Source organism: Centropristis striata, chromosome 20 (genome assembly GCF_030273125.1).
Source record: "Centropristis striata isolate RG_2023a ecotype Rhode Island chromosome 20, C.striata_1.0, whole genome shotgun sequence".
In the NCBI taxonomy this organism is placed as follows: domain Eukaryota; kingdom Metazoa; phylum Chordata; class Actinopteri; order Perciformes; family Serranidae; genus Centropristis; species Centropristis striata.
Window position 1 is genome coordinate 26,332,603 of NC_081536.1, and position 22,808 is coordinate 26,355,410.

Genomic DNA, 22,808 nt, shown 5'->3' on the forward strand with positions numbered 1-22,808 from the left:
CTTGGTTGGACTGGCGCTGACAGTCATCACCCCAACCTTCCCTCTCCAACTCCTTAGCTTCCTGAAACAGCTCAGAACAAGTCATGTTAGGGTTTTGGCATATCTGCCTTTGTAGTTCTTTTTTCAGCGGCCCGGCTTGTAGACTGACAATCAGTTGGTCCCTCAGAGTATTCTCCTGGCGGGCTGCCCCATCTGGTTCTGCTGCCCTCCATCGCTGAAAAGCTTCCCGGATACGAAGGCTAAAATCACCCAGTAATTCCCTGCTGCCTTGTCTTATATTAAAAAAAATTCACACGAAGGTCAACAGCAGATGAGCTCCCCCCATACAGTCTGTTCAAGAAATCAAATATTTTATCTGCTGTGTTCCTACTGTGTTCATCAAGCAGCTGGATTTCTCGTTTAGCATCCCCTTCTATAGCAATGAGAAAAAAAATCTATTTTTTGTTCCTCTGTGAGACTCTGAGCCCTAAGAAGGGCTTTCATCTGATTGACCCAGTCCCCATATTTAAAACCATCACTCTTACCATTAAACTTTGGGGCCCAAGGTACACCCATAAACCATGGCCACATTGAATTAAATGGTGCTCCCGCTGCCTGGTTTTCAATACTCTACAATAATAGACTGCACACTCGTAACCCAGAGATCCTGCCGACAACGCCAAAAAGTGTCACAGGTTTCTTTGTTCTCTGGTTACACAAGTACACAGAGCACTTTTACTTATAATGGAGCACTTCTATGCTGTGTTATTTTACCTTAGTCTTCTATTCCATCATCAACTCCATTTGACTGCATATGAGCAAATGTAAAAAATAACTAAGGAGGAGGCGCGTGTCTGGGTGTCCCTGTGTGTGCAAGAATGTGTGAGTGACTAGATTGATTATGGTTACAGCTGCTTTCAATAATCGCAGACAGCCACTTTTTAGCTCTGCTGTGCGCATATTTAATTATGTAATGATGAAAACAGAATTACAAGTAGAGTGTATGCAAGTTGTGAAAACCTCTGCACCACTTCAATAATGCATTGTTGACTTTAGACCAGGTTTCTGTTTGTCAAGAGCACAACAACTTTCTGCTGCTTTAATATAGCAATGTGCCACCAATGCTCTTGACCACACCCCATTTTAAGATCAGCACACCCAAATTGGGTGCCAAAAGACAACCGCGTCACTCTGAAAATAGCAGTGTCAGTTGTGCTGGAAGCTCACAGCAGCTCTTTTTTTCTGAACATGTTGAAGATACTGTCATGCAGTTTCTATTGCAATAGTGAGCAATTTTATTTGACATTATATGTACATATTTCACCAAAGTAACAAGTTGATTTGCTGCCTCTTTCTAATCACGTATGCACTGTGCACCAAAAATAACACGGGTGCAAATCAGACTTTTTTGCACTGTCACAGGTGTCACAAAAATAGGACACCACAGGTTGCACAGCGAGTCTTTTGCCATGTAAGCAACCTCATTTAAAATTATTTTAGCTAATAAGTATTATGCAAATGTTTTTCTTGTTCCCATCACATTTTAAACTGTTCATTAGGACTGTACCAAATGATGGGATTTCTATCATAGCTGACTCTTAGTATGAACAGGAAAACAGCAGGTCTTGAGTTACTGACTCTGGACTGAATCTTGAATCTGTTTAAACTTAGCTGTGATGATGTCAATGCTTAAGTTATTGGAACATACAGTAAGCAGTTTTGCAATATGACACCTGGGGAGTATTTAATATACTTAGAACATGCCACCTGAGCAAACTGTATCCACTTAAGGCCAATGAGTTGATGACAAGTTAGGATTTTCTTAAACAAGTCATGTTTCTTGTCAGTCTTCCCAGTTTAGTGTTCTGGTAGATTTTTTTTATAGATTTTACCACTCAATTAAATTAACAAGCCCTGCAAAGCCATTAATCTCATGTGGCTGAGGAGGATGTGTGCCAACATGGAAAACACTATGTGTTTTAGCTAGCAAGGCTGTACACTTATGAGCTGTATAAATAAAGAGATCGGTCCTCTCTCTGGAATAGCAGAACAGGAAGAGTGATACACCCAAAAGAATGAATCCCCATACTGCCCTACAAAGTCTAACCGCAGTAACTATGCAAAGGGTTTTTAAAGTTTTTTAACTGGCCAGCCAAATTACTTATATGTAGGTTAGTGATATAACCCTTATTTGTACATGTTTAGTCTACTTACTGTACATAAAAATGACATCAATACAAGATGATTAGAAGAGCGAGCTCTGTCCTGAACTGTCCACTGGACTCCCCACTGTGGGATTAATAAAGTCAAATCTAATCTAATCTAAATGTTCAAAAATCATGACGATTTATTTGACCTTTGACCCTAAAAATATAGTTACTGCACTCTGGTTTTGCATTGCTGTAAAAGGTTCTAATAAAAATGTTGTCTTTCAACTTTTATATTTTGTTTTCAGTAAATAAACATTTTCAAAAGGAATTTCTTATAAGTGTATTTAAGTGTTTAACAGCTCTATTCAAAGATTTCTGTATTTTAGACTTATAAAGTAATGTTATATTTTAGTCTTAATATAGTTTTATCTCACTTTTTTTTTTTTTTTTTTACTTAATCACAACCTATATAATAATTCCCCTATCAAATAAACTTATAATTTCTGTTATTCTTGTCTTCACTATTCGACAAATTAGGCCACTTACTGCTTTGGTTTTGAGTTTGATTTTGTAGTTACTGCAATTTTTATATAATTATTTATCTGACATAAAGTAAAATTGAAATCTACAACTTTGTCACAAGATAAAACAGACGTCAAGGAGTTAATTTTTAGTTATAACTCAATTTCGACCAAAATTGTAGTTACTGCTATTAGGCTTTGTAGGGCAGAATACTTTAATAGAAAATAGAATGCATGGACAATTACAGATGCATAATGCAAGGGCATTGTTTCTTTTGAAGTGATACTGCAAATGTCATAATTGCAACACATTTTTTTCCAGACACCTTTGTTTAAATGTTCAGTGCCACTATCTAGTCAGGACTTCCTGTCTCTCTTTCTTATTAAGGTGACAGGGCTGATGTCCTGTCAAATGCAGAAAGAAGCATTCGCACAATCAATCCATACTTTCAAGCTCCATTTAATGTCCTTGCAAAAGGAGTATGTGACTGTTCTAAGGAGTGAGTAAAATAGAAAGTGCATTTTTTGTTCATTGAAGTTCAACATAATAAAAAAGATCAAAGCAATTGTTTATGTAGATCGGAGCAGAATTATTAATTTTGTAGAAATAGCAGGGGAATCAGTAAAGGTACTCTGTTGGAGTACTTGGTGGTATGGTGTAGATCAAAGGCACATCACAGCTTTGTATTTCACTGGGGATTGTTGCACACGCACAGAAAACACACATACACATGCACAAGCCTTCAAAATACATTTCCCATGTGGCTCTGACACACAGTCTTAAGATCTACAGTCATGTCTATGGAAAATGGTCATGGAGAAGTTCTGAGAGGCAACAAATGTTTATCCAGAGCATGGTGCTTTTTAATTTGGAGCCTGTAACAGGGATAACATAGCATTTAACAATATCCATCTCAGCCTTTATTCAAGTGGATATGATCCTTGAGAAATCAAATGAAGCAACGGATGACTAGAGGGGCTTTTTTTTTTTTATATCTCAGATTCAGTTACGTGTGTGGTTTCTTTTTAAATAGTAGCTTTAAAGGATGACCAATATTCTTGGTTACAACTGTTCTTGCTTTCAAATAGTCAAAAAAAAAGGAAATAAACATTCAGTAAACATTCTTTTCTAAAAGGTAGTTTCCCTTATATAATCTGTATTTTTTCTCTGCCATTATGTATACATAAACAAGTTTAATAACATACCAATCAGTGGTTATTTCACAATTGGAAAAAAAAGCACAAAATGTTTACACTCTTTTACAGGTAAATAAAAGTTTTTGTCGACTGTTTTCAATAAGGGCGTAGCATACTTCATAGTTCGTCTCATCGCATTCTGGCTCCCACATCCCCTGCTATTCTGCTATTAGATCTTTACATACAAATATTGACAAAGAAGTGGCTTGTGCTCGGAAGCCATCAAGTCTTTTCAAGAGTAATAATCATCATAAGGAGATGGGGGAGTGTTGGAGATGCTGGAAAAGGGATGGGGCGGTAGGGAGGGGACTCATAGCTGGCCCTCGCTGCAATGGCTGTCCTGACTGCCACCAGGCTTCTCTGCATCCTGGCTTGGCGGCTCCTTGAGGATGAGGGCGGCGCTCCTCTCTGAGAACTCGTCGCTGTCTGGCTCCAGACCATCAGGGCAGGGCAGCTTCAGAAGTTCCTCTCTGAGCTGAGCCGTGTGTCTCTGCAGGCAGAACACAGACACACAAATTCAGGCTTAACATATTCCTTCGTAGTTCGATTTCATAACACATTTTAGAGTTTATTAACATGGCCGTTAAATTTCCTGTGTCGTGCCAGTTCCAAAAATAAAATGTCCAGCTGAACTTAATGACTACGGACCAGTAGCCCTCACTTCTCACATCGTGAAGACCTTGGATCGGCTAATTCTACGCCTACTGAGAGCTGAAGTCAAAGACAAACCCGACCCCCTGCAGTTTGCATACAAACAACACATGGGAGTGAACGATGCTGTCCTCTACATGCTTCACCATGCCCTTGCTCATCTGGAGGAAACTGGTGCTTATGTGAAAATCATGTTCTTTGAGTTTTCAAGCGCATTCAACACCATCCAACCCAACATACTCAAAAACAAGCTGACAGAGATGGGAGTGGATCTTTCCTTCATCTCCTGAATCACAGATTACCTGACAGGAAGACCACAGTATGTCAGGTTGGGGAACTGTGTTTCTGGGACATTAATGAGCAGCACAGGGGCTCCACAAGCCACTGTTCTGGCTCCATTCCTGTTCACACTGTACACAGGGGACTTCAAATACAACTCTGAGTTCTGCCACATCCAGAAGTACTCCGATGACACTGTTATTGTGGCGTGTATCAGGAATGGACAGGAATCTGAATATAGGGATCTGATAAAAGCCTTCAGTGACTGGAGTCACAAGAACTATCTCCTACTGAACACCTCAAAGACTAAGGAAATGATCAGAGATTTCAACAGGTTCAAGTCCCCCTTCTGCCAGTGAATACCTGTGGGGTGGACATGGAGGTGGTGCCAAGTTCTAAGTATCGAGGTGTACATCCAAGACACACAGCAGAGATGGAAGAGAATACCGAATGGGGATAAAGACTTTTTTTTTTTTTTTTTTGGTAAACTTTAAAACAATAAATTACAATAATAAAACAATAATAAACAATAAAACTAAATTTTCTTCAACAGCATAAAAACATGCATTGTTTCGTAAAGACTTTGTGTGAAATAGTCACACAAAAGCAGGTGACTCGATATGCAATCTAAAAGCCACTAATACCAAGAGTGCATTTTTAATACACTAGAATAGAGTATATTTACCTTTAGCGCAGCAGCATGATGAGACATGGTGCGACCGACCCTCTTGTCACTGCTGTACTGCTGGATGTCAGCGATCCACTCCTCACACTGAGACATGATCTCTGTTCGCTTCAGGTAGAAATGTTTGTGGATCACCTGCAAACACATGGCACAGCAGTATTCAACCACAGGGAAACAAAAACATCCTTCTATCCTGTATATACAAAAAGATATATATTAGAGTTAATATGGTCAACTTCTCCATAGTCTTTTGCAGTGCAGCTGTGGCATTTATAGCAGGTAATTAGGGCCCGAGCACAAAAGTAACTGAGGCCCACAGATGTCGGTTGCAATGAAGAACACATTTTCACTTATATTGAATCTCATTTGCAATATAAGAATCAATCCAACCAACCTCAATGTTATCAAAATGCTCAGATTTTGTCAAATGATAATCATGATTTTTTGTCAGTTAACCCTAAATAAAAAAAAAACAATTTAAGGTCTTTTTTCACAAGCTTTGTAGGAACCGTGGTGATTACTGGGCCAGCCTCAACAGAAAATGTGGGCTCATGCCTTTTATCAATGTCTCTCTGGTGAGTCTATTCACTCCCACTACAATGTATAAAATCACACACATGCTATACACTAATACAAATTAATCTTTTTACAATGATCAAGAAGATCAAGTTCCCTCTTCATCTCTGCGGGGCTGTCCATAATCAAGTGTGCTTAAGTCACTCTCTGACATTATATGTGACACTCTCAAACGCTGATGTCAACCATCTATACCCTAATCCCTGACTTGCCTGCCCCTTCAGTCAACTTCCTAGCAACAGTGCCATCACTGTGCCATAATGTGCTGTAATGGATGTGTCAGTAGTTGTTGCGCTGCAGGTTAGGTGAGTGGATTGGTTCTTATGTTGACTGCTGATTTGCTGTTTACCAGTAGAGGTGACCAAAAGAGGCAGCAGAGAGGGTTTTGGGGACTGCTTTAATCTCCCTCTCTTCGGCATTTCCCCTTGCTCTTTTCATCTTCAATCCATCTTTGTCGCTTATTCCCATCTTTTCCTCTGTCTATTGTTTCTCCCATACAACCCCCCACTGCCTCTGCTCCAGATGCCTGATCTTATGTGTTGACATGTTCAGACATTTGGTTAAAAGGGAGCAATTTTTCAGGTTCTGTATGTGGCAAGGACCAGTAGCTGTTGAACTTTTGGTATTTAGACATGGTCACAGCATGAAAGGAAACTTTATGCAAACCAGCTTTGATCAAGAAGCAAATGTTTGATGAGGATGAAGGTAGTTGAAAAATGACCTTTAACGAAACACACACACAGACACACACACACACACACAGACACACACACACGTACATTACATATGTGCGGTCAAAGAAAAGAGGTTCTCTGATGGAGAGCCCCGGCTGGCAGATAAACCTAGTGACCTTTGAGGTAATGGTGTCCACTCAGTATTCCACGGGGCAACTGAGGAATGGAAATGTGGAAATGCTCGACATATGACGGATCAAGGACGAGACAAAATCATGCAGCCATTAAACAGCTCCTTATTCTTCATATTCTGTTTTCCATCTGTGGAGTGCTGAGGCCTCAGGTACTAACACTGACCACAACCCTGACCCAGTGAATGCCTCAGACAGCAAAAACCCAACAAAGGTGAAGACAATGAGGACCATCACATAGAGGAAGAAGCTGATATCAAGATGGCTAATCAATGGCTGGACCGACAGACAGCACAGAGGCACTGGACAAACAACAGAAGAGGGCATTAATAGTAGATGTGGCGATACCAGCTGACAGCAACATCAGCAAGAAGGAACACAACAAGATGGAGAAGAAAACTGATGAAAAAGCGATCCCCGTGGTGATAGGAGCGCTGGGGGCAGTGACCCCCAAACTGGGAGAGAGGCTCCAACAGATTCCAGGATCAACATCTGAAGCCTCAGTCCAGAAACACGTAGTCTTAGAAACATTCAAAAAAAGATTCAGCACAGAACCTTCGAACTCCCAGGCCTTTATTAGAGGACCAGAGCTTGAGGAAGACAATACGTTTGGATGTTGTTTTTGTAAAATACAAACATAATATATATGATACACGATTCCCTGAATTTGGGAAGCTGTTTAAAATGCTACTTCCTCCCTACTACAGCATGACACACACATAGAAGTAACTTGTTAGGAACAGTTAACACAAAATATTGGGGCGTTCCCGGTGGCACACCTGGTAGAGCGCGTACCACGGAGGCTCAGTCCTCGTAAGCGGGCGGCCCGGGTTCGAATCCGGCTCGGAGCCCTTTCCCGCATGTCTTCCCCTCTGTCTCCCCCTTTCACTCTCAGTATCTCTCTCTCTCTCAATAAAGCTACAAATGCCCCAAAAAATGTCTTTAAAAAAAGCAACACACAAAATTAACGCCAATGAAAAATGTAGGGATAGAGCACTAATCAGAACAATTCAGTGTCCTGTCAAGACAGCTTTCTACCACTTCTTGTCTGTGATATGGTTACTGTGTTACATTGTATGCAGTGAATAGGAAGGATTTTGTGCGAGACTCAAGGTGTTTCTACATACATTGTGCAGCCGTGGAAGGTTCACTGAGTGCAGCGCTGAATCCATATAAGCACGGTCTCTAGACATCAACCCAAGAATATATGGAAGTAGATGATCTGATATGAAACCCCTTCCTTCTATAAATCAGATGGTCTCGTCTATGACGCTGACCATCACCCTATGGTACTTAAACATCAGGGGGGACAGTGTTTTATCAGGCCCCTTATTATTATTTATTTATTTATTTAGGCCCTTTTACATATCAGTGCAGATGTGAATATGACAACGCTCAAAATTATCATATATACATAGGGATGGGTACCTTTCACATTTGAACCGATATGGTACCGATACTCGGTACCTGGGAATCGATACCGGTACTCAACGGTACCAATTTTCGGTACTTTTGCGATTGTTTATGTGGTAATAAATGTTAATTTGTTTAATAATAAAATCTAATTTTTTCAATTCAACATATTTATTTCTCAAAATATAAACTTTAAAAAATATATCAAAACAATATAAAATCCAGGATGAGCAGTGCTTTATTGTTGCGTGAACGTGCATTTTGTAACATGAAGGTTGCAGTGTTATCAAAGAATGCAGAGGAGCGCTCTCAGGTGGCAAGTGCACGGGGGAGAAAAAAAAAAGGTTGCAAGTGCACGTGTGATTTGTTGTGATGACGTCGTAGCTGTGCTGCATAGCACCGGTCAGAGAGTATTGTGGTTGGAAAAAAACAAAGTTGAGTCGGGCTGCTCTGTGCACATATCGAGGATGACGCAGGAGTCCGAGGGATTGGCAGGTAATATTCCTGAGTTGAAGAGCGGAGTATTAGCGGAGGACCGGAGATGCAGCAGCTAGCTGCTAGCTGTTAATGACTGGTCTACAGAAGAATGGAGAGAGCAAACGGAGTAAGGAAGGTCCAATCTCGAGGCAGACCAAGGCCAAGCCCAGGTAGAGACATTGGAGAGATAGCAGCTGGTGGCTAGCAGGCATAGAACCGGGCTGTTCGTCTCTGCCCCGGGGTGGAAGAGGGCAGCTAGCGGCAAGTGGCCGCGGTGAGCAGACAGGACCAGACGAGGAGGTAAAAAAAAAAAATAGTGCGATCGTCAGCACGCTTGTTAATCAAAGACGTTAAATGAAAACAGGTTGAAATCAATGATCAGTTTAAAGTTAACGCCGTTACGGTACCGAAACATGGTACCGTTTGATTTTACATGACTCGGTACTCGGTAGTACCGACGGAATTCGGTCGGTACCTATAAAAGTACCGAACTCGGTACCCATCCCTATATATACAGGAAGGTTGTAAGTGGCCTCAAACACGCAAATTTACAAGTATACTCACTGGTTCTTTTCTTTGACACAAACGCACGCACAGCGACACCTACATGACGCTCGTCTGTCCAATGGAAGTGAATACAATTTACACGCGCATGTTAGAGGTTTGATGTCATCCCATAGGCGCTGTACACGCGTTTTAGTAGAGTTTGCTGACATTAAATGCCCCTCATACACACACACACACACACACACACACACACACGCATGCACACATCCATCTTTTAACATGCAACCCTTTGTCCTTAATTCCACCTGACAATCTGCTGCTCCATAATTCAAGCCTGTACTCTGCACTCTGTAGCTCTCGCTATAAATAGCATGTGGTTACATTGGATTCTCACATACCCCCATCCAAAAAAAGAAACTCTTATCTGCACAATTGGACGCCACTGATTAAATGCTTGTAAGGTCTGGAAAAGTGTAGCACCATCATCGGCAGCACCCTACAATGTGAGTGTATTGAGTCTTGACATTAAAGACTGGGGGCGGCTGTGGCTCAGTTGGTAGAGTGGTCGCCTACTGATCAGAAGGTTGGTGGTTCGATGCTGCGTTCATCAGTGTGTGAATGAATTCCCAATGGTGGCAGGTGGCACCAGTGTGCCCTGGTAGCCTCTGCCACCAGTATGAATGTGTGTGTGTGAACGGGTTAATGAGCGTAGTGTGCAGTGTGTAGCGCTTTGGATAAAATCGCTATATAAGTGCACTCCATTGCACTCCGAGAGTACTTCCAGCACAATGAGCAAATAAAAATGTTACAATGGACCTCTGACACCATTCAATTTGTGCAGTCTATTTAGACCCAAAGTTGTAAAGTAAATCTATGAGGCCAAAATATATAAATGAAATCAATCCATAAAATCAACTCATAAAATGTGTTATGCAAACAATGTTGACTAATCAAGCAGGGAAGGAGGATGTCTGTGGGACGAATGGGTCTCTTCCAATATACATATATATATATATATATATATATATATGCAGCTACTGTCAGCAGTATTCTTTGTATATCTATATGTATAATACAAAGCCTGTACTACTACTGAATCTATGCAGAGATCATGTGACCATCATGGCTTTAAAATATATTTCTGTGATAAGGATGCAGCAGTGTTTAACCATCCTGCAGTTAATGTAAACCGTTTCAAAATCAAAATGTTGTTTCTTTTATTTTATTTTCATCCATAGAAGATACTGGCAAATAATGCTTCATCCAAATAGAAACAGATTGTTAACATATCTTATGAAGTTATCTGTAAACATCTTTATAAGATTTCTTAGAAAGGTTTTACTAGAATCATCATGACATATTTTACCCTATAGAAAAAGTCACACCAAAAGACAGAATTAATATTAAAATAATCCAGATTATATCTGTTTCCTATTGTTTTACATTTAGTTGATGCAAGCACATTGCAATCACTACACAATAAATAGCAATGTACTTCACTAGAGAACTGGAGTAAATGTATCTGGTTACTTTCATATTTGACAGATGTTTGGTAAAATATAAATACTGATGAAAAATGTCTGTAACTCCTAATTTAAAACACATTTACCTCCAATCTGTTCGGAGCGTGACATGTATATACACATCTAAGTAAAAAATGTCATGCTCGATGTTCTTGTGAACAGCAACTCAGTTGTTCTGTGTATTTAGCTGAAATATCTGATTCTACTGTTAGCCCTTTTAGCACAAATATCAAAGAAAAATGACCAAATCAAATAAATCTAGCAGGCAGATAATTGGATGAAATGCTCAGAGAGTGGTTTAAAGCTGTGGCCGGGATAGAACTCTCACTCTCACTCATAAAAGCTATCATGTTTGTGTGTCAAGATCTAAAGTGCTAAAGATGCTGCTTCATGAAGAGTGACAGAATGAGTTTGGGTAAGTGAGAGACTTGACAGCATTAGTCTCAAGACACATCAGCAGAGCTGCAGAGGAGAGCAACATGTCAGCAGACATTGCTGCATCTTCAGCACTACGGACAGCAAATGTAAGCCAAAATACTGTACATTTAAGAAGCTATGCATATAGTTTTTAGGAACAGTCTGGTTGTATGCTTGAGCCATTTGATAGCCCTGTACTCTGTGGGACGCCTTTTTGGTACTTTGGAACAAAGTTCACATAGCTTCTGATTAATTACTGACACACTGCTGGTATAGTGTAAAGATCAGCTGACACGAACACTTTAGCTTCAGTCTAAATAAATTAATCTCTGTAAATCATTTGAGATGTCATCTTCATGTTACCGCCATTTTCTGTAGATGTTACCCCAGCACTGTGACTTGACTGGATATTGTAACAGTTCCCTAAAATTCCCTAAAGAGCTCTAAAATAATGTCTAAATAATTGTGTATCAAGCAAAAGCATTTGATAGGTATGAATTGAAATGAGAGCGACAACCTTTAATTGTATTAAATATTAGAATTCTACATGTCTGAATGATTATCAGCGACAGGTAAATCCAATGTTCATGGGTGGTTGGCTTTCTCTCTTACTCGATGTTGGTCTTAGTTGAGTACTTAAAGGTGCTAAAAGGCCAGGGGTAAGAAAAGCACATGGGAGTATCTCGCCAAGCTTAATCGAATGTCTGTGTGCGCAAGTGTGAGATTTCACAGCCGGGGGGCATTGCCATGTCCTGCTAAATATCCCTCGCTCCAACGGTCCATTTCACTGACTGTAACTTTCTCAAGCTTTTCACATGGTATTTGTACAATATAGCTGTTTATTCTCATATCCATTGTTGTACTAACTATAATGTAATGTCATGTAGCCCAGATTTGGGCTGATTGTTTTTCCATGGAATGAACAGTGCAATTTTCAAATGTTAAAGATTAGAATTATAACTTACATTATCATTGTCTCAATATGCTGTAAACATTTAAAAAAAAATGTAAGTCTGATTCTGCAGCTAATATTTTATGGGAATGATTCTGTAATCTATTGGAAAGTTGTATCAAGAAAAAGATAACCTAAAAACAAAAAAAAAATTGAATAACTGCCACTGCAAAATACCAAAACCAGTGAATTCCACATTATTAGGGTTTATGTACTAGTTTGTAGTGAAGACAGGGGTTCATGCTTTGTCAGCAACTCAGCCCAAGCCCAGCACAGTGATGGGTAATGACATTCTGGCTTCAGTCATTTTATCACAACCAAACTCTCGTTCTTTCATCCTCGTTCAATCCATGTTGGAGCCAAATTTGAAAAAAAAAAATCCCTCTAGGCATTCTGACATTTTGCGTTCACAACAATGGAACAGAAGTGATCTTGGAAAATATAATGTCTGTATCCATGGCTCCTGTCAGGCACAGCGGGACAATAAAAATATAACAGAATAAGCCAGTCTTTAATCAATGATATATAACACTTTTAAGTAGTCATTGAGTGTGCATGTTTGCTGGTGAGCATTTCTATTCATCTATGTATCTATTACTACTAACTATTTTGGTTGTGTTAAACCAAGTTATTTGTGAAAAATATAAACTGCAGCATTTAGTTTGCACAAACGATGTAATCTGAAAGGTCTGAATGAGTATTTAAACATCTTTAGACATACAAAAAAAAGTGATTCCTACCTCTTTGAAACATGGTGAGGGGTTGCGCATCTGCTCCAACATGGCCCATTTTACAGTAGCCTGGCGTATGTTGCCATCATATTCCCGTGAGCTCTGGGTTCCACTTGGAGTCCCGCGGGATCGTTCATACCCTGGCTCATTGAAGTAGGGCTCAGCCACCAGAATGAGGGACTGCACCGACACTAGCACCTACAGCAGATTTAAAAAGAGGCAGTGAAAAATGGAAATATGTGATGAAAAGATTCATGATCCCTACTGTGGCTAGAAAAGAAAATTCCAATGAGACCTACGCACTCAAATGATGTAAATGATAGTTTGATGTGGTTTCCAGGAGAGTTGGAATGAAAACAACAATAAAATACAAGTAACATGTCAAACTAGTTAGGTGTAATCCGGATCTTTAGGTAAATTACACTGAAATCCCATCAGTGTCCTCAACATCCAAAGTCTCTTAAATAATCCTGGCAGCAGTGAACACTTTGAAACAACACGATCTTGCACTTGGAGGTCTGCCTGTGAACCACTTTGTGCTACTGTGAATTGTACTGCTGTATCCAGAAAAAAATATTTAAAAAACCCCACAACAACCATAATAGCAATACTACCTTAATGTATACAGCACTTTTCCACCAACATAGTTATCAAGTGCTTTGCAATATAAACATGATTAAAAAAGAGCCAAATTTAACATATAAGCAAGATAAAATACTGTTAAAAGTTACAACAATTACCATCAGTTAAGAAAAAGCCATCATTTAAAAGTGAGTTTTAAAAAAAAAAGAGGATTTAAAGGAAGATACTGAAGTGCCTGCCTGAGATCACAAAGCAGGACATTGACACGTTAGTCATCTAAGACAGTTGGTTACACCCAAAATACAGAAACAGATCAAGGATAAAAAAGGAGACAAATACTGGACACTGAACTGTCTGTGACGGTCTTGGGGTATATAAATAAGTGTGTAAATATCAGCTAAGATGTGGATTTAAAGTCAATTTCAGCAGGACACTGAAGGAGTCTGCAAAATCAAGACTAAGAACGGGCGGCATCTCAGCTAAACCTACAATTGAAGCCATCTGATTCTGACAGTTGAGTCACGTTTCTGAGCAGACATATCTTGGAGGTGCAAATAATACTGGTTTGTGTTTCATTTGATTAACATCCACACAATGTTACCAAAGCAAAGTAATAACTTAGCTTTAAGAGGGATCCTTCATGTCAACTGTGGAAACCCTAAGCCCATAAATATAGAGCTCCTGGTAGTGTAATGAAAGGGCAGAGATAAACTACAGCCCATGACACAAAGACTCAAAGACAACAGCCCTTTGATCCATTCAGACAGGTGACTGTCAAGATAGATCTTCAGCTCACCTGTAAAAAGCTTGAGGTCTGTGGGTTCCATTTCTCCTCTGGTCTCCCATGCCATGTGTTGAGGATACTTAAACATACCTGATTAACACACACAAACAGAAAAAAAGCTATTGATGGGAAGGTCAATGTAGTTAGATGAGATTTATAGTTCAACAAGTATCCAAAAATTAGGTTGGGGAATAGTTCCATCCAATAATTGTTATAATTAATAATAATTGTAATAATAATTGTTAATGCGACATTAACAACCCAAGCTTGTTATGCTATCCATCCCTCGTCGGTGTGCTGAATGACCTTTAGCTCTACTCCAGCCCCAGGTATGTATTATAGCAACTGCTCATTATGGATACATTTACTTGACTGGAGACCAATATTAACAGACTTTGAGCCTTTTTCAACCTACTTTGCCATCATTGTAGAGGTTAGGGTTAAAGCGCACACTGTGTCCGCCGGTGGTCTCCAGGTTGACCAGCGGAGGTGAGTTGGGATAGTCTTGGGGAAAATATACATCAAACTCGAAGCAGCCATTCGCATATGGGGTGTCAGCTGGGCCTGTGATGAGAACCTGAAAATACACAGAGAGGAGAAGATTTCATAAAACCAGACCAAAAAGTTAATCAGTTAAAAAAGGTGGATGAGCTGATAACAGTCAACATGGGCAAAACAATCAAAGGGCAAAACACAAGGAAGTGTTATGAAATAGTGCTGGCTCTCTTTCAGACTTGACAACGTCATTAACAACAAGGCAAAAAAAAAAGTGATATTGGCAAAGAAAGAGACCACTTTTTGTACAGCACTCAGCTCATTGATCAAAGAAACAAGCATTTTAAGGACCTGAATACACTTAAAGGGCATTTTATGAGGTAAACCTGTTCAACTGCAAATATCAATCACATGGCAGCCACTCAATATATTTAGTTAGCAGACATGGTGGAGACGACCTGCTGAAGTTCAAAGCGAGCAAGAATGAGGAAGACAGGAGATTTAAATGACTTTGAATGTGCAGCAGACCATACCACCACTTTATAAAGGTACACCTTGCTAGCTAATAGAGTGGCCGGTGAGTGTATATGTAAATACAAACAAATAATTAAAATCAAGGATAACATCTCTAATAGCAGCCAGCTTAAAACCCAATCCATACTTGCAGGATAGGCTTCATATATTTAGGTTTTGTAAATATTGTAACACAATTCCCCTGGACTAGCATCAGGCTGGTACATGAACCTACTTGCAGTTTTCCCTACATTAGTGGAAAGCTTGTGCACATATTTGGTGGGGCGTTTGAAGGAACCCACCAATGAAAATGGCTTGTGTTTTCCATTTAAAATATGGCATTTCACGTAATTTTAGACCATTAGTATAACGATATTTGTGTACAAAATATGTAAAAGTTCACTGGGGACCAACTACAACCATCAGATCTAGGAGAAGTCACATTGATTTTACATTCATTTGACTTTAGCAGTGCTCAAAATGACGAGTGGTGGGCATTTGGGGGTGCACAGCCCATACTGTAAATAAATGGTGAACCACTCGTGTCTACCAGTTGACCATACTGCTGCAGACACCGCTACCAACCATGTATGAACTAAATTTACATCATATTATGTCAGACGTTTATTTCTCTCATCCAATGTTTTTCCAGTTAGTTTCTAGTTCCAGACAAAGCAACCACTAAACACAATGAAGACAGGAACACACACATACTGGACAGAGAAGACAGATTTGAAAGAGGAGTGGAAGAGGATATGAATTGACTCGACAAACATTGACTCTTCTTTCTAAAGCAGCTAAAGAAAGTGCACCTGTCTCCTCAGATTCTGGTGAACTTCTGCCTCTGCACTACTGAAAGCCTCCTTACCAATTGCTTCACAGTATAGTATGACAATTGCCCTGTCTCGGATCCGAGAGCACTGCAGAGGGTGGTGAAAACTGCCAAATGCATCACAGGTACTCTATTCCCAATTGTTTAGGCTATCCTGCAAGTGAGGTCTGTGGAGGAAGTGCAGCATTGCCTTGCACCTCTTACCAGGGGCACAGACAATGTTTAAACAAAGTGAGAAATCCCTTGAGTGGGTATACCATAGGTGTGAAGTCCACAAATGACTCAAACAATGAGTGTGAATGTGTTTTTCTTTCAGATTAATGCAAACATCCAGACGCTTGTCAAAACCACTATACAAGTCTTGAGCAGTGCTCTCTGGACTTGCAACAATGAGATGACTTCGCAACTAAATTTGCAGACTTTGTTGAAGGGGTTCTGCATGGTTCGTGCATTAAGTTTATTTTGACAATAACATTCACTGCACTTTCAAAGTCTGGTGTGGAAGCATTTCCAGACTAAAACCAATTGTGTCTAATATTGTACTAATCTAAGGATGCAGTACAAGGATGTACTGACCCCTCACAGATCATGAGATTTCTACCTCATCGGCCACTGCCCCTTTCTGCTGATGCTGCTCCCTAGGGCATGCTATTGTTGGGAAAAAAAACTGGGAGGTCTGTATGAACATGTTTGCACAACGAAACAGTGCACTGCTGTGACAGGGCCTTTGGCTATGGGGAAAGATATTTCCTTTACACCACACTTTGGATCACACCAAGTCTCCAATACAGAAGTGTCTGTTATGGTTTTGATTTTTGGTGAAATTAATACCTTTTAATACCTTTTTAATACTTTTTTTTCATTCTTAAAAATGCATGACTTGGTGGCTTTTGTCTACAATTTGTGACAGAGCTACTGCTATAAAAATGCTTTATTAAACTGGTGTGATCGGTTTCTATTTTGTTTGACTTTGTTATTGATGTGCTGCCGTATTGAATGTTCTTCAGTTGAAACTACAGATGAGGATTTTGACATCAGACATTCATCAACTTGAGGGTTGAGCGCCATTAATTCAATGTCACTGGGGGAATGAGTAAGAGCTTTAATGACATGTTGTATAGTAGAACCACCATACAAATTATCATAGCATCAGTGTTCTATCAGTCTTAATCAGTTTCCAAACCAGGTACAAGCCTGTACCCACCAGACAATACAATGACACTTTAATGATATAGCAGGTCCAGGTGGTACTTTACCTTCATGATGTCCAGTCTCTCCTCATCACAGCGGACAAAGACACTGGAAGAGGAAGACAGGGGCAAAGAGGTGGACAGGGTGACGGCCTCCTGGGCGAGCCGACGGGATCGGGCTGCACTGTTTGAATCACTGGCGTTCTTCACCTGAGACATGTAATGGTAGTTGACCTTGAACATCACTTTTCCATCCTCGTCCTCGGAGACCATTTCAAAGGTGTCTGGAAAGAATGAAGACCAGGGTGAGCAGAGCTTCAATGTGAGTATTACTGTCCTGTCCTGTCCTCCCTCCCATATTTTTTTTTTTTTTTTAAAAAGGATTACTTACTGGACAATATGTTCTTTCTTCAGTAATATTGATAGAGGAACATGTAGCATTCTGGGGTTAGTTTGAACAGGAGTTCAAAGCATATTTTAACTTGTCTTGCATGTCCCTAGTTCAACTGCCATCTAGTAATGCCAGTTGAATAGAGTAATCATATTTAGTCCACAGTAGTAGTGGCATTACCAGAGACCAGTCGAAACATGGATACAGCATCAGTCAAAAGGGAAGGACCCAATTCTTTAGTAACAGCCAACTTAACAAGCTGCCTCCAACATGTCCAATGATCCTTATTATCACCTTCACACACTCATATCCACAGTAATGTAAATGTAACCATACAACCCAATGTTTTGTCAAAGTGAGTTAAATTATAGCCCCCACCTTGTCACTTGCAATTACTTCAGACACCAAGCTACTCTAAAATCAATTACAAAACTGGTGTGACAACTAAATGATATGGCTGAATGGAGAGTGATAGACGAAAGATAGTTGACCCTTTTTGGAAGACCACCACTCCTAAAGACACAGATCTTTTTCAAAAATAAACAACAGTATGGTTCTTTGATTATATAAATGTGCACGCAACTATACATCATTCCCAAAGCAAACATACAAACTTACCAAACTGCAGCTTCTTCATGGCAGCTACATATTTTTCCTCTAGAGAGCGTAGAATGGACAGGGGCTTGGGCCGACTTGACACCTTTCTTGAAGACTCCACCAGCTTCCTCTCTGATTAGGGGATGGAGGAAAAAACAATCATGAAGACAAAAGAAAATACAGTTTATTACACGTTTTTTCTTTTCTGGCCATCGGTTCTATTGGTTACAATAATATTATACTCAACACAGTAATCACTGAAATCTCAAGTCAGGAATTGATGGAGAATAAGGTTGTAAAAAAACTTTTGGAATAGCCAAATTTATTTGAAAGAGAGTGAGATCACAAACTGCAAATTCAAATCTACACGATATGAAGGTGTAGCCAGGGAAAGAAGGGTGTTCGGATTGGTGACCTCAGAATTGGGTCTTTGCTCTTTGTAGATGATGTGGTTCTGTTGGATTCAATAGACCTGAAATGGGACAGTTTGCAGCCGAGTGTGAAGCGGTTGGGATATGAGTCAGCACCTCCAAGTCTGAGGCCATGGTTCTCTGCTCAAAGTCAGTGGAATGGCCCCCCGGGTTGGGAGTGAGTTACTGCCCCAAGTGAAGGAGATCAAGTATCTTGTTCAGCAGTGAGGGTAGAATGGAGCGCGAGATAAATGGGCAGATTGGTGCAATGTCAGCAGTGACAAAGGCCCTGTACCAGGCTGTTGTGGTGAAAGAGGAGCTAGGCGGAAGGCAAATCTCTCAATTTACTAGTCCTTCAATGTTCCAATCCTCACCTATGGTCATGAGCTTTGGGTAGTGAGGGTGAAACAAAGTAATCAGATAGTGCTACCTGGATAGCTAGCCAGCCAGCTTGGTGCAGGAATCAACAGCTAGTCAGCAGACTAAGATTGTCTTTAGAATAAACACAGTTTACACACACACACACAGTGTGGTTTGCATATTTTGGACCAAATCTATATTATATGTGGAAAACAGTATACAAACATAACTGTTGTTTTTTTGATAATCAATGGTAGTTTTGCGATTACCAAAAAAACATTGGAGGGGCAGCTATCCAATGAGGGCCAACTTTAAGGGCCCCTGTGTCTTTAAAGGTTGGTTCAGTTTATTAAACAATGTTCTAACACTCTCTCATAAAAGTTAACATGTAGGAAAGATGTACTAGTAATACAATTGAATTGCCCTTTACAATTTTAGGCAACAGCTTAGGTAAGTGTGCCTAACCTGTGGCTCAAAACCAGACCTTCACCGCCCTTTTAAAAATTTAAAATTAAACTAGAACTGAGGGATTCAGATGAAATTAGGGAGCTTTCACAATCCAAAGTTTAGTCTGTTTTAATTGAACTTGATCAAAACGATCCTTGTCACGGTTCGTTTGGTTGCTTGTGAATGCTTCAATCGTACTCTGGTGTTCACCAGTCCGAGGACACTTGCAGAGAGGGTCTCGGTCTGTTTCCAAACGGATCCTAGTGTGGTTTCGTTTGCACTGTGAACGTAACCCGGCCAGGATCCGACCCAATTAAAGGAAATCAACCAAAACACAGTGTATTCTGGGCTACCTGTGCAGGCATTTTGTGAGATGTACACAGATAATAGCAAAAAGATGAAATTTGTTTCCTTCAGTTTCATTCTGTAGGCTACCACTGAGCTAAAGCCAATCTGTCACTGCATAATTATCAACATATTGCTCAATAACCCTTTAACGGGCGAAGAACCGTATTTGGTAACTTCAGCGGATATCCAAAATGGGGTCCACATGTCTCTCTGTGTCTCTCATTATGTCAATATTTCGAAATTAAAGTGGCAAATCTATAAGAAAAAAAGTCACAGATTTACGAGAAAAAAGTGGGGGGATAGCAACTTTTTTCTTGCAGATTCACCACTTTAAATCTCATAAATCTGCACATTTCTTTCTTGTAGGTTTTTTTTTTACACATTCCACAGTCCATATTCTGGCAGTATGTAATATCCTCCAATATTCTCTAGGGTTGAAATTTGGAATTTGCAAGTATTTCAATGAGTGCCCGATTCAGGGTTAATATGCTCCTACCATGATTTGCTTCTACCGCAAAGGTAAACTTTGTGGTAGAAGCAGATAGTGTTAGGAGCATCAAGGCCCCTCTCTGATTCTATAGCTGTCTGATCGCAGCATTTCTCTCCAAATTAGTCTGATGAACACCAGAGCAGATTACGGCCGGTATAATTAAAGGTACTCGGTTTGCGTTTGGTTCCATGTTGCTGTTTATTTCCATGTTTACATCTTACATCTCACCGCCAACTGTTCAACTAATAAGAAATAATAGTTTGAGTAGATTTCCAGCCCTACACCTTCGTACACGCCCCTCTTCAAATATTTTTATATTATTTGATCCACTTGATTTGGATCAGACAGTCCGGAAAATGTGAAGTCAGCGGTCAGTGTTTGGCAATAAAGTCACATGTTTGTATTTTATACATACCCTGGTTGGCCTGCCGTAGATTTGTAGTTGCAGCGTATACTATCTCAGCTGTCCTCTGGATGTCAGGCACCAGCAGAGTCAAACCCTCAGGCTCTGGATCAGAGTTGTCTGTCTTCACCACACATTTGCTCTTATCTTTCTTTGACCTGAAATACACACAAATAGACAGGCATGTAATACTGAGTGCTGTTTGATAACTTTGATTTCAGAAATATACATGTGTACATGAAATTGGGTTTCATTTTCTAGAGAGACCTGTTAAGGGACATACAGCAATACAACACAAAGTTACAACAGAACATTTATACATAGGACACAGCTCCTAAAGTGATAAGTGCATTGCCAAATTGTTATGTCTATGAACTTTAAAGCTATAAAACTATAAATGAGAACAAGAACAGGCCCCTGCAGATATTCTCTGCAGACTTTACATTAATGGGAATCATGCTGGTAAACTATGAAAAACAATTTGTTTCTAAAAAATAAAAGACTTTTGACGCCAAGTATTTGTAGGTGAATACAATCTCAGTGGGTGTACCTTTGGAAGACATAATACAAATGACTGGCACTTTATTTCTGTTACAAAATAACATGGAGTTTGTTTTGTTCTTACTGTGGTTTTTGGGCTAAAGCTCAGTGGACCTGCTAAGGCCAGAGTGGCTGAGACAATCCCAATGATCAGTCTCCCTGACTGGCTATATGCCCTCAGGCTCTTCTTCCATTAAAGCTTTTTTGTGTGGTTGTGAGATCAAGTACAAGTGTTTGTGGTCAAGGCTTCCTATGGTTTAGTGTTCCTGTGGGTATACAATATCCCTTTAGTTAAAATAATGTGCAATGGAATTAGGGTTGATAAAGGCATTTTTGAATTGAACAATCAATGTTTTGACCTGGAATTTTAATTGAATTCCCCTGTCCTATCATATAATACCCCTGACTATCTTACCTAAGGCGATTGGTGTAAGTGTCGACACATGTCTTCATCTTGGCCAACAGCATCCCCACAGAGGTCTGTCCCTCAGATTGTTCTTCATCCTCCTCCTCGTCCTGTCCCTGGTCTCCAGAGAGAGGCAGCAGCAGGGGAACCAGGGCTGTGCAGGTGGAAATGGCCCTCAGCAGCTCCAGTAGAGCCCGATATAGGGGCACATGACGTGCCATATCCAGAACTGCAAAGAGACCAGAGACCAGAAGTGTTAGATACTCAAAGGCTAGAGGAAGAAAGGGACAAAGGTTCCTTTTTTTTTCTTTTTAGAAAAGATCCCTATTTGACTATAACACTATTAAAATTGGTAAGCATATATTGATAGATAAATGATCAGGCACCTTGAAAATCAAACATTTCAGTCACAGAGTAGCTCAGAAAACTCTTAATTACTCTTACAAAAATGACTTACTCTGGAGCATGAAATGTCTTTTCATGGGCTCAGTGCTATGACTGGTGACCAGATGCTATGTCACAATGAAATGGCATTCTCTTTACCAAGCTCCCAGCCACCAGTGGCAACACTGAGAGCACTGCTGTTGAATAGCACTCCATTCAGCAAGTGTTGACGAAATCCTGCAGTTATTTTACAGTTTGTGTTGACCTTAATGGAGGACACAATATATAATGTGTTTTTGTTACTTTTCCCCTGCCTCACATTATTTTTTGCCAGCTTTGCAGTGGCAGTTCTGAGATATTGTGATACAAGAATGTTATATATACTATGATGTTAGTGAACCATGGCTACCTACTAAAAATAACAGACACCCATACATACAGTAATTGGATTACGACAAAAAGAAATGTATAGTCAACAATGCACTGTGTCCTTGTTCCACATCATGCATAGTTATTTGGTTACGGAAATGCTTTCATCAAGATAATCACCAATTCTGGGAGAACAAATATTGGGTAGCTTAATATAACTTTGGGGGTCACAATGTGATCTGACTTAAGTAATGCATTACTTGTTTTTTCTCATCTCATTCATTCATTTCTCTACTCATCTTTATTTCTATGGAATTTTGCTTTTATTAGACAAGCGAGCTGAG

The 22,808-nt window shown here is 39.9% G+C and overlaps 1 protein-coding gene across 2 annotated transcripts in view; it reads right to left on the bottom strand.

Moving 5' to 3' along the window:
* Positions 1–3,094: 3,094 nt before the first annotated feature.
* birc6 (baculoviral IAP repeat containing 6) overlaps positions 3,095–22,808 on the bottom strand; it is a 100,316-nt gene continuing 80,602 nt past the window's right edge. For both annotated transcript variants that reach the window (XM_059359204.1, XM_059359205.1), the window contains exons 65-73: positions 21,721–21,940; positions 20,778–20,923; positions 18,329–18,439; positions 17,386–17,603; positions 14,705–14,866; positions 14,302–14,379; positions 12,933–13,121; positions 5,463–5,597; positions 3,095–4,337 (exon numbers count right to left, since the gene is read on the bottom strand). In XM_059359204.1, the coding sequence (XP_059215187.1) occupies positions 4,158–4,337; positions 5,463–5,597; positions 12,933–13,121; positions 14,302–14,379; positions 14,705–14,866; positions 17,386–17,603; positions 18,329–18,439; positions 20,778–20,923; positions 21,721–21,940 (1,439 nt within the window). In that variant the 3' untranslated portion in view covers positions 3,095–4,157. The remainder of the gene's footprint in view (positions 4,338–5,462; positions 5,598–12,932; positions 13,122–14,301; positions 14,380–14,704; positions 14,867–17,385; positions 17,604–18,328; positions 18,440–20,777; positions 20,924–21,720; positions 21,941–22,808) is intronic.